Genomic DNA, 13,749 nt, shown 5'->3' with positions numbered 1-13,749 from the left:
CCAGATGCAAAGCCACGGGGGCTTTGTCGTATCTGCATGCTAGAAAGCTCACTCTGGCGGGAGTTTTGATTGTATCATAACACAGGTGGGCACTGCAATGGGGCCATGTCGGAGCCGAGAGACCAGCGAGGAGCCTATTTGCAAGAGTCTAGGCAAGAAATGTCGGGACTCTGGATGCATCCGAGAGCAGTGGGAATGGAAAGGTGGGATGGATTTACAGTGGGCGGCTTGAAACAATGTGGGGTTTCGGCAAACAGCGGCTGTGGATAATTTGGTTGTGGACTGAAGAAATATGGATGAGGAAGCCAGGGGTCAAGATGTGGAGAGTCAGAAGAGGCACAGAAGGGCAAGCAAGGCCCATTTCTGAGAGCAGAGAGAAGACGCTGAGGACAGTGGCATCTGACTGGTCAATCCTGCCCCTAGGACTTCACGTCTCCCACCCCAACCTCATGCAGACCTAACATCTGACTTCCACATACAAGTCTTGCCTTTGACCTTTCGAGGGCAGGAAAAACATACTTAGATAATCTCTAATCAAGTTAGAAATATTGTTCCCTAATAAACTATTTGGAAAGAAAGAAAGAAAGAAAGAAAGAAAGAAAGAAAGAAAGAAAGAACGAAAGAACGAACAAAAAGAAATATTGTTCCCTGAACTGTGGCCAGACAACAGAGTCTGCTAAGGAAGCATAACCACATGAGTAGAGGAGAATCGGAGTCGTAAGACGATGATGGCTTCGTGCCCATGTCCTTTGCCAGCCCAGAAAAATGCAAACCAGTCAGTGCCTGACTTCGCCCTCCCCTGGCCATGATGCCTAACCAGACACATCAGAAGCTGCAACATTTGGGGGCCCCTGGGTGGCTCAGTCAGTGAAGCGTCTGACTTTGGCTCAGGTCACGATCTCGCGGTCCGTGAGTTCAAGCTCCGCATCAAGCTCTTTGCTGACAGCTCAGAGCCCGGAACCTGCTTCTGATTCTGTGCCTCCCTCTCTTTCTGCCTCTCCCCGACTCTCTCTCGCTCTCTCTCAAAATTAAATAAACATTAAAACAGAGAAAAAGAAGTTGCAAAGTTTCTCAGAAACTGGGGACCAGGTGAAATTTGACTGTGAATAAAAAGATGGAGATCATTCAACAAGCCTTAGAGATACTCACGACCATACGCAGCAGGGTGAGGCAGGTGGCCGTTGTATCGTCTTGCACTTTCTCATGGGGACTTGGCTTTGAGGCCATGATGTGCTCCTAAAAGTGGTTCCCATCTGGCAGCCTCCTTTTCCACACTTTATGCCTTTTGGCCCGCTCATAAATTGTGTCTAACCTAACCCAGTGGACTACAGGAGCCAAGAAGTCTTCCTCTTTGTAGCAAACAAATATTTCCACTTATTAACCATGGACTGGGGGCTGTTCCGAGCACACAATCACCCCATCCGGCAGGTCCTATTATTACCTTTCAGTTACAGATGAGGGGATGGAGAAGACTGCAAGATCCCCCTCCCCAACTGAACAACAGGGGAAAGAAGGCTGATCTGAACCCACAAGTCAAAGGGTATTTGAGGAGTCCTAACTCCAGCAAAGGAAGGAAAGGGTTAAAGAGTAGGATTAACATACATGGGAAGCTTTGCTGTCTGGGCAGGCAGCTCAAGGCAAAGATGTATTTTCCTGAACATTCAGCAGGGTGGGGCCGCCTCCCAGATCAGAATTACACTTCAGGCTCCCCCCACCCCCGCCCCGGGTCATTAAATAGAGGAGCCAGAGGTTCAGGGCTGGCCTGTCTCCTCCCCCTCCCTCTTCCTCAAAAGGAAAATGAGGTGTGGGGGGGGGAGTATGAATTGCTTCACTAGCCATCAGGAGAGAACCTAACGTATGCCCTCCAGTGATTCATTTGGGCGGACCACTTTCACACCAAGCAAAATGCAAAAGTTCAGAGTGGGGTCAGCGGGAGGCCCCTCCCTCCTTGGGTGCGGGAGAAATTTCCTCTTTGTAAAGGACAAGCACAGTGGGAATCAAACTCCATCCAAACAGGAAATCGCCAAGATTCTAGGTAAAAGTAGTGCCTTATTTTTAAAGGACAAACTTTTTTATTCATTGAGTGGGTGTTTCCTGAGTGCCTACTAAGTGCCAGGCACCCGGCATGTAGTTGTAATGGACCTAGTCTGTGCCGTGTGGGAAAAGACAAAGAGGGAAAAGACAATGTACACACACACACACACACGCACACACACGCACACTCCACACCCATCTAGCAAATCTTACAAAAGAAAGACTTTCGGGGTATTTTTTTTTTCTAAAAATGAAAATAAAAGGTTGCAGCGCCACACACACACACACACACACACACACACACACACACACACGCACTGACTCCCCAAAGTGCCGGGACTGAGTTCTGAGCAGGGAAAGAGAGAGGCCCGGGGCGAGGGGGATGGGCGCGCCCGGCGGGCTGGGCGACAAGGTGCAGGGGCAGAGGCATCGGGAGTTGGCTGGCGAGCTTGCGCCAGAGGCAGGTGCCAGCTGCGAGTGGGCGGAGGGCCGGGCGCCGGGCCAGGCGGGGGAGGCCCGGCGTCACCTCTGCCTCTAGGAGTCGGGCGCGCAGACGAGCTCGCCCAGAGCAGCCGGGGGCACGGGCGTCCCCGCCGCCCGCAGAAGGAGCCGCGGGAGCAGTCGCAGCCGCCGCCCGGCGACAGCATCCTCTGGAGAGACGCCCCAGGCTCCGCAGCCGCCTTCCTCCGCCCCGAGGCGAGCGCCCCCGCCCGCTCCCCGCGCTCCTGCTCGCCGTCGCCCCCGGCCCCGCGCGGGGGGCAGCAGGCACCCGCGCCCCCGGCCCTTCCCTGCTGCGGGCTCCCGGGCCCGCGGCGCGGGGAGAGAAGGTGCCGGAAACAGGGGCCCGCAGGCACCATCCCCCGGTCTCCACTCGGCGCGGAGAAGGGACGCCCGGCCACACCGCGAGCCCCCGCGCCGCCGGTCCCCAAGTTCAGGGGCGACACCCCACAGGGAGCGGGGGCGCGATCCCGCCGCGGTGAGCACCCCGGCCCCATCGACCTCGGCCGGCCCTCGGCGCCCCGCGCCCGCCCGGCTCCCCGGAGACGCCCGCGCGCCCCGGCGGGGCCATGCCCGGGCTGCGCCGGGACCGCCTGCTGACCCTGCTGCTGCTGGGCGCGCTGCTCTCCGCCGACCTCTACTTCCACCTCTGGCCCCAGGTGCGGCGCCAGCTGCGGCCCCGGGGGCACCCGCGGGGCTGCCCGTGCGCCCGCCGCGCGCCCTCCGCGGCCCCGGCCCGCGCCGCCGCTTCCCCGGCCCCCCGCGCGGCCGCGCGCAACTTTTCCCGAGCCGGGCCGGGGACTGAGCCGCACGGCGGCCGCGGCTCCAAGCTGCAGGCCCTCTTCGCCCACCCGCTGTACCGCGTCCCGGAGGAGCCGCCGCTCCTCGGGCCGGAGGACTCGCTCCTGGCCAGCCAGGAGGCGCTGCGGTACTACCGGAGGAAGGTGGCCCGCTGGAACAGGTGAGGACCCCGGGCGCCACGCGCCCGCCGCGCGCACTGCCGGGCCCCGCCGCTCCCCCCGGGGCCGGGGCCCCGGCCCCGACTCCGGCCCGGCCCGGCCTGTCCCCGCCGCGGCTTCCCCCGGCGCTCCGGCCCCGCCCGGGCGGTGGGTGTGCCCTGCCCGGACTCCTGCAGCTGCCGCGGGCCGCAGAGCTCAGCCCCGAGTGCATTTCAGGGGGAGAAAAAGTTTCTGTGCCGCAGCACCGCGATGAAAGGCTCTGAGCGCCTCCCCTTGGGCTCCTTGGTCACCCCTGCGCCCCACTTGTGTTCCCTGGCCAGTTACCCCCCTCTTTCAGTCCTTGTCCTGATGTGGGAAGCTGCGGCTGGACTTGCATGATCGAGAATAGGTTCCCAAATAGAGCAACTCCGGAGCTGGTTCGGATTCCGCACTTTGCTTTAGACCCGGGTGCCTTCCAGAAAGCAGTGCGACTCCCTGAAAGCCCAGCTCATGCTCTTAACTTGCTCCTCGGCCCAGGTCAGAGACCACAAGAGGTCAGCTGGGGCAGAAAGTTAAGTGGTTAGTTCCCAGACCTGGTCAGCGATCGATTCTGTTTAAAACGCGGTTTGTCCCTCTGGTGAGTGCTAGAACCTGAATGTGGTTTTAGTAGTGTGATTTGAGTTGTTTCGGATCTGAGGCTTGATTCCTTCATGCACGAAGGAGATGAAAATCTACCTGGGAATTTTTAAAATCCAAAGCAAAATGCAGAGGGGGGATTAAAAACCCCAAACGTATTTAGGTTTAAATTAAGAAGCATATGTTCGTAAAAAAAAAAAAAAAAAAAAAAAAGGGGGGGGGGGGGGAGGTTTGGAGAAGGTGGGGTGGTGGGTGCGGAGATCCCCAGGTAATGACAGAAGACGTTCATATAAGTTAGAACTCTGTTTTGAAGTACAGACTTGTCTAAATATCACTCACATCCAGAGTTCACTTGTGCACCACACCCATCATTTTCCTTAACACAAGAGATTTCAAAACGAGATGTCATCGGATGGTTTGCGAGTCCCTGTGGAGGATGGGTAGACCGTAAATCTCGGTGGAAACTGAGTGCGAGCCCAGTTTAACTGTTTCCTCATTACTCTGTAGTGCAAAAATCGACTGTGGCTTGAGGAGACAGGACGTTCAGAAAGTAAAAAGACACGAAAATGGAGAGCCATTGGCTGACACCACTGTGGTGAATTTCAACTGCAACCCCAAGGCTGATAGTTTTATATTAGGAAGGAAGTGGTTTTCCATTTCATTGCTAATTGTGTGTAATAAAAAAAGCAGTCGGAGATGGCTTCTCAGACCCTGTCATTTTCAGCATTATTATTGCATCAATAATGCGGGAGTCCGGATCGATGGACGAGGAAATTTTGCCCTTAGAAAGTTGTCTGCACATCTGTTGAAGATTTGAGAATTGAGGGGACTTTGAGCAAAGTCATTTGCTTTTTTCTTTTTCCAAATGTCGACCCACAGTATTCACATTTCTGCTGCCTTCAAGTTCTTCATGTGACTTTGGTCCTGAAGGGAAAGTCCAGGGGAATACTTTGGACAGAAAAGCAAAAATCTCTCGCCAATCTGCCCTGCTATCGATTTGGAGCTTGATTTCTACGCCATTATGCGTCACAAAGACACATTTAGTGCCCAGAAATGATTTTGGTCGTTTAGCAGAGGATCGACCAATGAGGGCTTGTGACCTTGCTGTATTCGGAGGTAACAGGGTAGTTTGATGGGGTTGGTTGCATGTGACCGTTGTGATATTTATTTCCTTGAGCTCTCAAGTGAGGTTTGTGGCTGGAACAGGAAAGTGAGCCACACTCTCGAGCATTGAAAGTGGATCTCAGACGCAGAGCGCACCTACCTTCACCCGAACCATGTGGTAAATGTCAAGGCCATGGTATTAACAAGCAAATTGCATCGGTACTCACGGCAGGTTAAAGTCAGGACGTGAAAGACTCATTAGCCGGTGTGAATCTGAATCACGCACCGAGTTCTGTCGTGAGAGACAGTCCCTCATTACCTTAAGCGAGAGAGTGTCCTGATGAATATAAAGCCCGCATGCCTTTTCCAAGGTGCAGAGCCAAGGAAGTTTCCAGAGTTCGGTGCAGACAGATAATTAGAACAGACAGCAAAGGAAGAAACGGTGAATGACAGTGCTAATGGCTTATCTCTTGCACGGACCAGCCCTCCGCATGTGCAGTCACAACCACACCGATGTTTAAAAACAAGAGATTTATAGACATCCATGGAGGTCCCCGTGCCAATAACTACCTAACCTTAACCGCTATCCAAGCGCATGCAAGCCACCTGCCACACCGGGAGAGTTTCAGGTAGTAAGTAAGCCAAGTCAGCATTTTTCACCCCTTGTCCAGAAGAGACCGTTAGTCTGAGTGAATCGTTTTTTTGTTTTTTTTTTCTTACCACCACACTAATAAGTAGCGATGCGAAGTCGGAAGGTATCTTTCTACAAGGTGAGCTCATTGCCGATAAAAGGTAGACGATGACCTGGTCTCTTCCCCCCAGCACATCCCTTTCGGGGTTCAGTGGAAGCCGGAGCTCGTGCGTTGTTTTGAACGTCTCGGGTTTTCGATGAATATTTGTTCGTCGGATGTCAATATTTGGTGAAGTTGAAATGCGAAAGATACACCGGGTGTGGGGTGGGCTGTCTCGTGCCGTGGGACCCTCGGGCGCATTCCGCGCACCTCCCCAACCCGCTCCTCTCTCCCTCAAAACGTAAGCAAGCGTGGCACAACCCAAGTGAAAAAGGCAATCTGGGAAAAGGGTTTCTGTCAGGTGGTCGGTCGCTGATCACAGCCAGCGAGCCACCGCCGGGTTCCAGCAGGCATGATGACACAGCTGGCACCTGTCTTGAATAGTGAAAAGGACAGAGAACAAAGAGTGAGGGGAAGCTGCAGTCTTCACTACTTCAGGCCCTACACCAACCAGCAGAAGCCTTTTCCACTCAAAGGAAGGGATGGAAGGCGGGGCTTACCTGGCGCACAGGTAGCTGTTCACCTTCAGGCTGTCCTTGCCTCCCAGACGCTGGGCCTTCTGGGTTTGTGGGCCTGGTTCCTTCTCTGCCCACAAGCTACCCAAGCCAGACAATACGTGTCCTCTGACGTGTCAGAAGTGGCCCGGCCTTTTGCCCACAAATCTTTGGTTGGCTTCTCTGTAACTCTCTGGTCTTGACAGTCAAGGCCAAACAGGGTCATGCCCCCCCACCCCCCATGTCGCATCTCCCTCCCCCACCCCGTGCCAGAACTCCAGCAGCCACCACATAAATGCGAGCCCCCGGCTCCCCTCTCTCTGCTTTTCTTTCCTCCATGACGTTTCCTCAGGTATCAGGAAGGTTGTGTTTTCCCACAGTCACAGCGTCAGCAGTTCTTAGTCGCGCGCGTCTCTGTGTTTTCCCCACCATGGAGGCCCCTGTCTTTCCGTCTCCTCCTCCCTACTTGCTGTCCCCGAAAGCCTAGCCCCGAGTTTCTCTTTGAAAATCACAGCGAAGAGACCGGGCAGCTTTTCAAAACTGACAGTTGTTTAAGGGGAGTAAATTGGCTCCAGTTTTTCTGGGGGAAGCTTTGAGAAGATCCAGCAGCCGAGGCAGAGAGAGGAGAGAGGTGGGGGAGAAGGAGCCAGGAGAGATGAAGAAGAAGTGAGCTGGAAATGAGAACTGTCTGTTCGAAGAGGTTTTGAAGGCAGAGCCCCTTCCTGCCGTGGCGTCTATGGAATGAAACATATAATCTCTTTATTCTCACGCCGGCCGCTTCCCCGGCCTGTACCTCTTTGTCTCTTCCCTGCTTATCTCGTGCTGGCCCCAGACCATTGGGAGCATGGATTGATTGGGACCAGGCAGTTCAACTCACAAAGGCAGATAAAAGTCCAGGTTCCTACCTGGAGGGTGGCCATTTGCCTCTCTCCCAGAGTCAACAGGGCCTTGGCCCCTTGACCGATTAGCGATGCCAGGCTAAGAAAGGAAATGACCTCCTTTGGTTGGAAAATGGGCCTCAACCCGACCTGTGGGTGACTTCCATTTCTCTTTTCCAATTAGAGCTTTGCTTGACTGGTTTGGGAAGGGCTATTTCCGTGGTTTCCGCATCCCTGGACATGTGTGTAGCTGGAGGAAACATCTCCACTCTCCCTCGGGGTCACCGACTCCAAACAGATGGTTTCTGAGAGGACTAATCCAGAGGCCATCTTCGGGTCCCGTCTCCCTCATTCTAGAGTGCAGTCTTCGCTGTCGTTCCTGCAGCGAAGACTGAAACCAGGGAGGCTCTCCGTGTTGTTCGCCCGAGGAGGACAGGCACATCCTATGTCCAGTTATATCAAAATGAAGCCCCTTGGCCAAGGACTAGAGGCTGTTTGTCAGCTGTTCCTTTCTTCCCAGCCCCCAACACTCTTCCTTTCACCGCACGAGGTTCTCATCAGTCCTGGGAACTCAACTGGCACTATGCACACGCGAATCCCCCTTCCCGAAACTCGGAACAGACTTGATCAGGCCCAGGCACTCCACATACACTTGCTAACTTAGGCCTCATGGCTTCCTGAGAAGTAGACACGTGCGGTAGACAGAATTCCAAGGTGGCCCCATTAGATTCCCAGCCCTGGCGTACACACACCCTCTGCTCATTATTCTACCAAATGCTAATCCAGGTACTGCTGTCAAAGAATTGTACACGTTATTAAGGTCCCCGATGAGTTGACCTTGGGGTACACAGATCATCCAGGCGTGCCTGACCTAATCACGAGAGCCCTTTAAAAGCAGGGAGTTTTCTCTAGCTGATGGAAGTAGAAGGAAGTCAGAGATTCAAAGTATAAGGATCTAATCGGCCGTTGCTGACTTGAAGATGGAGGGGGCCACCTGGCAAGGGACATTTTGGAGTTAAATGGCCTACAGGTGACAGCCAGCAGGGAAACAGGGACATCAGTCCCGCAACCACAAGGAAGCAAATTCTGCCAACAACACGAATGAGTTCAGAAGCAGATTTCTCACCAGAGTCTCTGGTGAGGCTGGACCCCAGACATAGAACTCTGCGAGCGAGCCGATGGGCGTTGTTTTAAGCCCCAGGCTTATAGTAGTTTGTTACGCGGCAATAGCAAACAAATATAATTCTGCCTTCAATTTCATTCTGTAGAGGAAACTGAGGATGACAAGGTTATATCACTTGCCTGCCAAAGTCAGGCAGTCAGCAAACCACTGTAACCAGAGGGTCTGGCCCCAGAACGCAGACCCTGACCATCAGCTCCGCCACCGTGCACCTTTTATGTCTCCAGGCCCTCGCGTTCCCTCTTCTGGAAAGGCTTTTCTGACTACCACCACCCACTCCGGCCTCTCTCTGACTATACCCATCCTCTCCATATAAGACCGTATTATGTTTTATGGCTGGGCACTGTCCGTCCAGCTTCGTGGCAGCTGGTTGGAGCTCCCCGTGAGAATGAATCGCCACTTGCTCCTGGCCTGAAAAGCCCCCAGCTTGCACATGGTCACGCTAACACATCCATTTCGTGGTTTCCCAGGGGGCGAGGAGGGGGTGGGGAGGGCCAGAGTAAATATCTGTGGAATAAATAATTGGGAACAGACAACATCAGGATTTGGGGCCTGTGAGCAAAAATGGCCTGTTGTCTCCCAGGAAGAAAACCTCAAATTGAAACAATCCCAAGTATAAAATCACCCCACCTATCACTTTCTGCCCCCCGCATAAAGGTCTAAGATAAAAACACCCTACTGAGATTCTCTTTATTGCCACAGCCTAAATAAAATCAATTTTTAGGGGGAAAAAAGCCCTGAAGGAAAGTTGAAAAGGGTGTCATGTGCCAGGAAGAGGGAATTTCCTCAGCTTCTGGTACCTTCTGAGGAAGAGCAGCCAAGAAGTCTTGCTTAAAGAAGTGGGAAGCACGGAGACCCTGGCTTAGCCGGGGCAACCCCTGAGCTGCCCCTTGGCAAGTGTTGACCCTTGTTTTTCTTGTGATTATTCATTAAGCTGAGGCCGACAAGAGCCTGTGGATTCTGCTGAGGTCGGCTTGCCTGTGGCCGAGAGCCGAGTGGGGGATACCATTCCCAACAGCTGTCGCTTTAGGGGGAACAGAAATTTCCAGGCTGAAGAGCATCTGTGAACCTGTTGTTATAGGCAGGCAGACCCTTATATGCCTGATGAAAACCATAGCAAGGAGAAAACAAAAAGGGCTTAGCTCCATTGTGCCCTGTCACTTGGCAGAATGCCTCACGGCTGCAATGTGAAATCAGGACAGACTGGGTCTGAGTGCCCTGGAGATTGGCATCCAGGACCTTGAAGGCAAAGAACTGGGGGGCGGCCAGTAGAATCTGGCTTGGGCGAGACTCAAAGTTAAGAATCACAAAAGGGTCTAATTTATTGGATCCCCGAGTAACAGACCAGTTCCATTTGGAAAGCCGCAGGGAATAGAAAATAGTGGAGGACTGTGGTTCCTAAGCCAAGAACCTGTAATAAAACTCAACAAAAATACAGAGAGTAAAAGAGAAACTCAAGGAGTTTGGCACGGGGGCATATGGACTGAGAAGCTGGGCTATTAAAAAAAAGCTGGCCCGGGAAGAGATGGGATTTTAGAAAACTTGGAAGAGGTTGGTGGGTTAGAAAAGGTCTCTGCTGGCAGAAGACAATGAGAGCTGCCTCTGGCCCTGAGAAGTCAGGCACAGCTCAGATCGTGATCTTGCTGTCAATGCCTGGGTCATGGCTCGTAGGTCGTAGGGAAATATTTCTGATGTTGCTAACCAAAATGGAGTCTCTGTGGAGGGACCGATTTGTCTCTCCTGGCCAATTCAAGTGTCCCAGAGGGGCTCAGTTTCATTGGCGCAAAGGGAAGTTTTAGATTTCTGACTCTTTTTCCCCCATGGCAGAATAGTTGCAGATTCTATAGGAATATTGTATTTATCTGCACATAGAGCTCAGCTCGTTTTTCCGCTCTGAGTTAAGAGTTATGCACAACCAGTAGCTGCATTTTTTATGTATTCTGTGCCCCTCTGAACAGCCAGAGACACTAGAGAAAGACCAGCCACAACCCCATAATCAAATCAAGCCCCTTATTAACCAGTTTCATTGCAGGGGGGTTTTAATGGGGGGGTGGGGGGTGGATGGAGGGACCCCACTGAGTTCAAGTGATGAAGTCTGTGTTTCCCTTAAATTTTATGACGAATTTGCATTCTGTGCCTATGCTTATTTTCCTAAGAAATAGTTTATTCTTTTTGAAAAGTATACTTCGATTTCAAGTGACAGAACCCCAACTCAAAGTAACGCAAGCAGGAAAAGGAAATGTAGAGACTCAAGTAACCAAAACCCAAAGAGGGCAGCTGTCTCTGCAGGCTCCATAGTTCATCCGCCTGTCTTAATCCTCTCCTGCAGCTTTGGGTCCCAGCTGCCCAAGGACCGAGAAAAAGAGGGTGTCTCGGGTTTCCGAAAAGAAAGACAATGAGCCGAGATGCTGATTGGCCAAGTCTGAGAAAACAGCCAGGCTGTATAGGGCTGTGACTGGCCCAGCTTTGAGACGTGTCCACCTCTCAACCAATCACTGACATCAGGTGGAGTCATTGGAAACTGTCCATTCTCAGGCCCGGTGGCTCATTGTGTGGCAAGTGGTCCCCAGAGTGTGGCTGGGTGGACAGACTTCAAGGAACCTGGAGAAACTGTTACCAGTGATGGTGGAAAGTTTCTCAGCTTAAGCGTAAGGCACTTTCTGACTCCTTTAGCCACTGTTCTGGAGTTTTAATTAAGACTTGTGGAAATTGAATTCATTCACAACAAATCCCTAACATGTGCGGACTTTTTATACCAATCATTAAAATCCTCCCAAGAAGATAGGCATCTTTATTTATTGGGGCTTAAATCACCCTTACTCTCTTCATGAGGACCCAGCTTGGACTCAGCTCATTTGTAGGCTCATCTCTCTCTCTCCTAAAAAGAGATTCCACTTGGAGCCACGATGCCTGTGTGTCAGTCCTGAGGAAACCACTTACCTTCTTCAGGACTACCTTCCTTTAGAAATGAAGAGGGTGAATCTGTGGTCCCTGAAGGCTCCTTGCTGCTCTGTTTTCTGGTCACAGCACCTCTTCGACCAAGATTTCTTCCTCAAAGTCTATCAGAGCGGAAACATGAGGCAGATACTTTCCAGATGTGCTCCATGGACTTCCAGGCTCCTGGGAGGCACTTCTCGGGTTCTGCAAGTGATTGATCAATTTTCATCTCGAAAGAGTGTACTTTAAGACAATTTTGAAGTTATTATATGAGAAAACTCACAGCCGACTGTGTCATACGCATGGTTGCGTGTTGAGCCTCCCATAGGTGACTTAGACACACAGATAGCATCTCCTCCTATCTTTGTTTAATTGAGGAGTATTCTGAGATTACAAGGTGAGCTGTTAAAATCCATGTCCTGTCCCAACTACTTATGTATGTTTATCAGGATTTTTTGTGCTTTACTACCAAAACGATGTGCAGAAATTAATCAGGTACTGAAATAAGACTATTTCTATCTGTCATTACCCCACTTTTGAATGCTTGAGTTCATAATCCTATTATCCCTCTCGTTCTTATTGATTAGCTTTTAAAAATAAGTTCACATATTTTACCCTATGAATTAGATTTATAATAATAAATTACAAGTTTTGTTTATTTTATACATTGGGGATTCTGTGTAAGATTTCTTTTGTTAAGGAAGGCTCCACTTCCAGAAAATTTTTGAAAGCCACTGATTTGGAATATATGGAAATAGAGTAAACATCTTTTCTTCTTTCCTTGAAAATGGATGGGCCTTGAACCCAAGCCACCTGCCCTCCCTTTCCTCCCTGACTCCCAGCTACTATCACTAATGAGAGCATGGCCACACCCTCCCCCACCATGGCTTTGCCAATGCTTGTGGCCACTTGAGCATATGAGAGCATCTTATAGGCCTTGGGTACTCTTTGTGCTTTTGCTGCATAGCAAATGATACCAAAATGTCATGACTTAAAGCAAGAACGATTTGTTAGCGTATGATTCTGCAAGTCAACAGATTGGGCTGGGCTCAGCCGAGCGGTTCTTCTGGACTCCTTGGGCTCAATGAGATGTCTGTGGTTAGCTGCTGAGTAAGCTTAGCTGATCTAGGATGTCCCCTGTCTAGGACTTGGCTGGGATGATGGTGGTGGGTCCACATGGCAGTCAGCTAATCCAGGCTGCATCACATGGTGGGAGAAGGTTACCAGAAGAGAGTGGAAGTGTGCATAGCCCCTTGAGGTCATGGTCAGGACCTGCTGAATGTTGCTTCTGCTACCTTCTGTTGGCCAAAATAGATCAAAGGCCGAATAGGGAGATTCAGGCCTCCTGGCCATTGGAGAGGAGATGGTCCGATAACTTAGGACTGTTCCACGCAGCAAAGGCTCTAAGGAAGTCCTCTTTGCAGGCAACTTGTCAGGCAGTGAGCAGGCAGCCGTAAGTGGCAAGAGCCTGCCCCATGTGTCAGTGAGAAAGAAATCTAATAGAACCCTTCGAAAGTCAAATGAAGCAGTTACAGACTGAATCGTCTTCCTGCAAAACCCACACATTCAAGTTCTTACCTGCAGTACACCACAGAATGTGACTGTATTTGGAGCCTGGGCCTTTATAGAGATAATTAAGGTTAAATGAGGTCACCAGGGTGAGGCCTTAATTCGCTATGACTGGAGTCCTTGAAAGAATCAGGAGACACCAAGCATACTTGTTTACAGAGGGAAGGCCATCTGAGGAGACAGGCAGAAGGCGGCCATCCGCAAGCCATGGAGATAGGCCTTGGGAGAAACCAAGTCACTGACACCTTGATCTTGGACTTCTAGGCTCCAGAACCATGGGAAATAAATTTCTACTGTGTAAGCCACACCCGGCATGTGGTATTTTGTTACAGCAGCCTGAGCAGACTAATAATATAGCGGCTAACTGACGAGGGGTAGCTAGAGCTAATCTGCTGGCTCAGGCCTGTCTCCACCTCAGCTCCCTGGAGCCACGTGGCAAAGCCGTCTCTGAAATTGTGCCCTCCTCCTGGTGTGGTTCTTCCGGCTTCATCAGGCCTCTGTGTCTCCCTTTTCAAGCCCTTAAAAACTCCCTTGCTTGCAGACAAGATGGCCTCAATCCTCTCCTTAGGGCCCAGGGATTAGCTCTTCATTTAGTTTCTTTTTTTCTTATTGTTTAATTGTTTGTTGTTGAGAGAGAGAGACAGAGTGTGAGTGGGGGAGAGGCAGAGAGAGAGGGAGACACAGAATGCA

General features: G+C 51.5%; 1 protein-coding gene across 1 annotated transcript in view; it reads left to right on the top strand.

Moving 5' to 3' along the window:
- The first annotated feature begins 2,569 nt into the window (after nt 1-2,569).
- The window catches only part of FAM20A (FAM20A golgi associated secretory pathway pseudokinase), a 51,310-nt gene continuing 40,130 nt past the window's right edge, over nt 2,570-13,749 (top strand). The window contains exon 1 of the mRNA XM_039229799.1: nt 2,570-3,493. Within this exon, the coding sequence (XP_039085730.1) occupies nt 3,102-3,493 (392 nt within the window). The 5' untranslated portion in view covers nt 2,570-3,101. The remainder of the gene's footprint in view (nt 3,494-13,749) is intronic.

Source organism: Hyaena hyaena, unplaced genomic scaffold (assembly GCF_003009895.1).
Source record: "Hyaena hyaena isolate Hyena2069 unplaced genomic scaffold, ASM300989v1 scaffold_39, whole genome shotgun sequence".
NCBI lineage: Eukaryota > Metazoa > Chordata > Mammalia > Carnivora > Hyaenidae > Hyaena > Hyaena hyaena.
The sequence above is the reverse complement of the archived record's forward strand: the minus strand, read 5'-3'. Positions and strand labels throughout refer to the sequence as shown.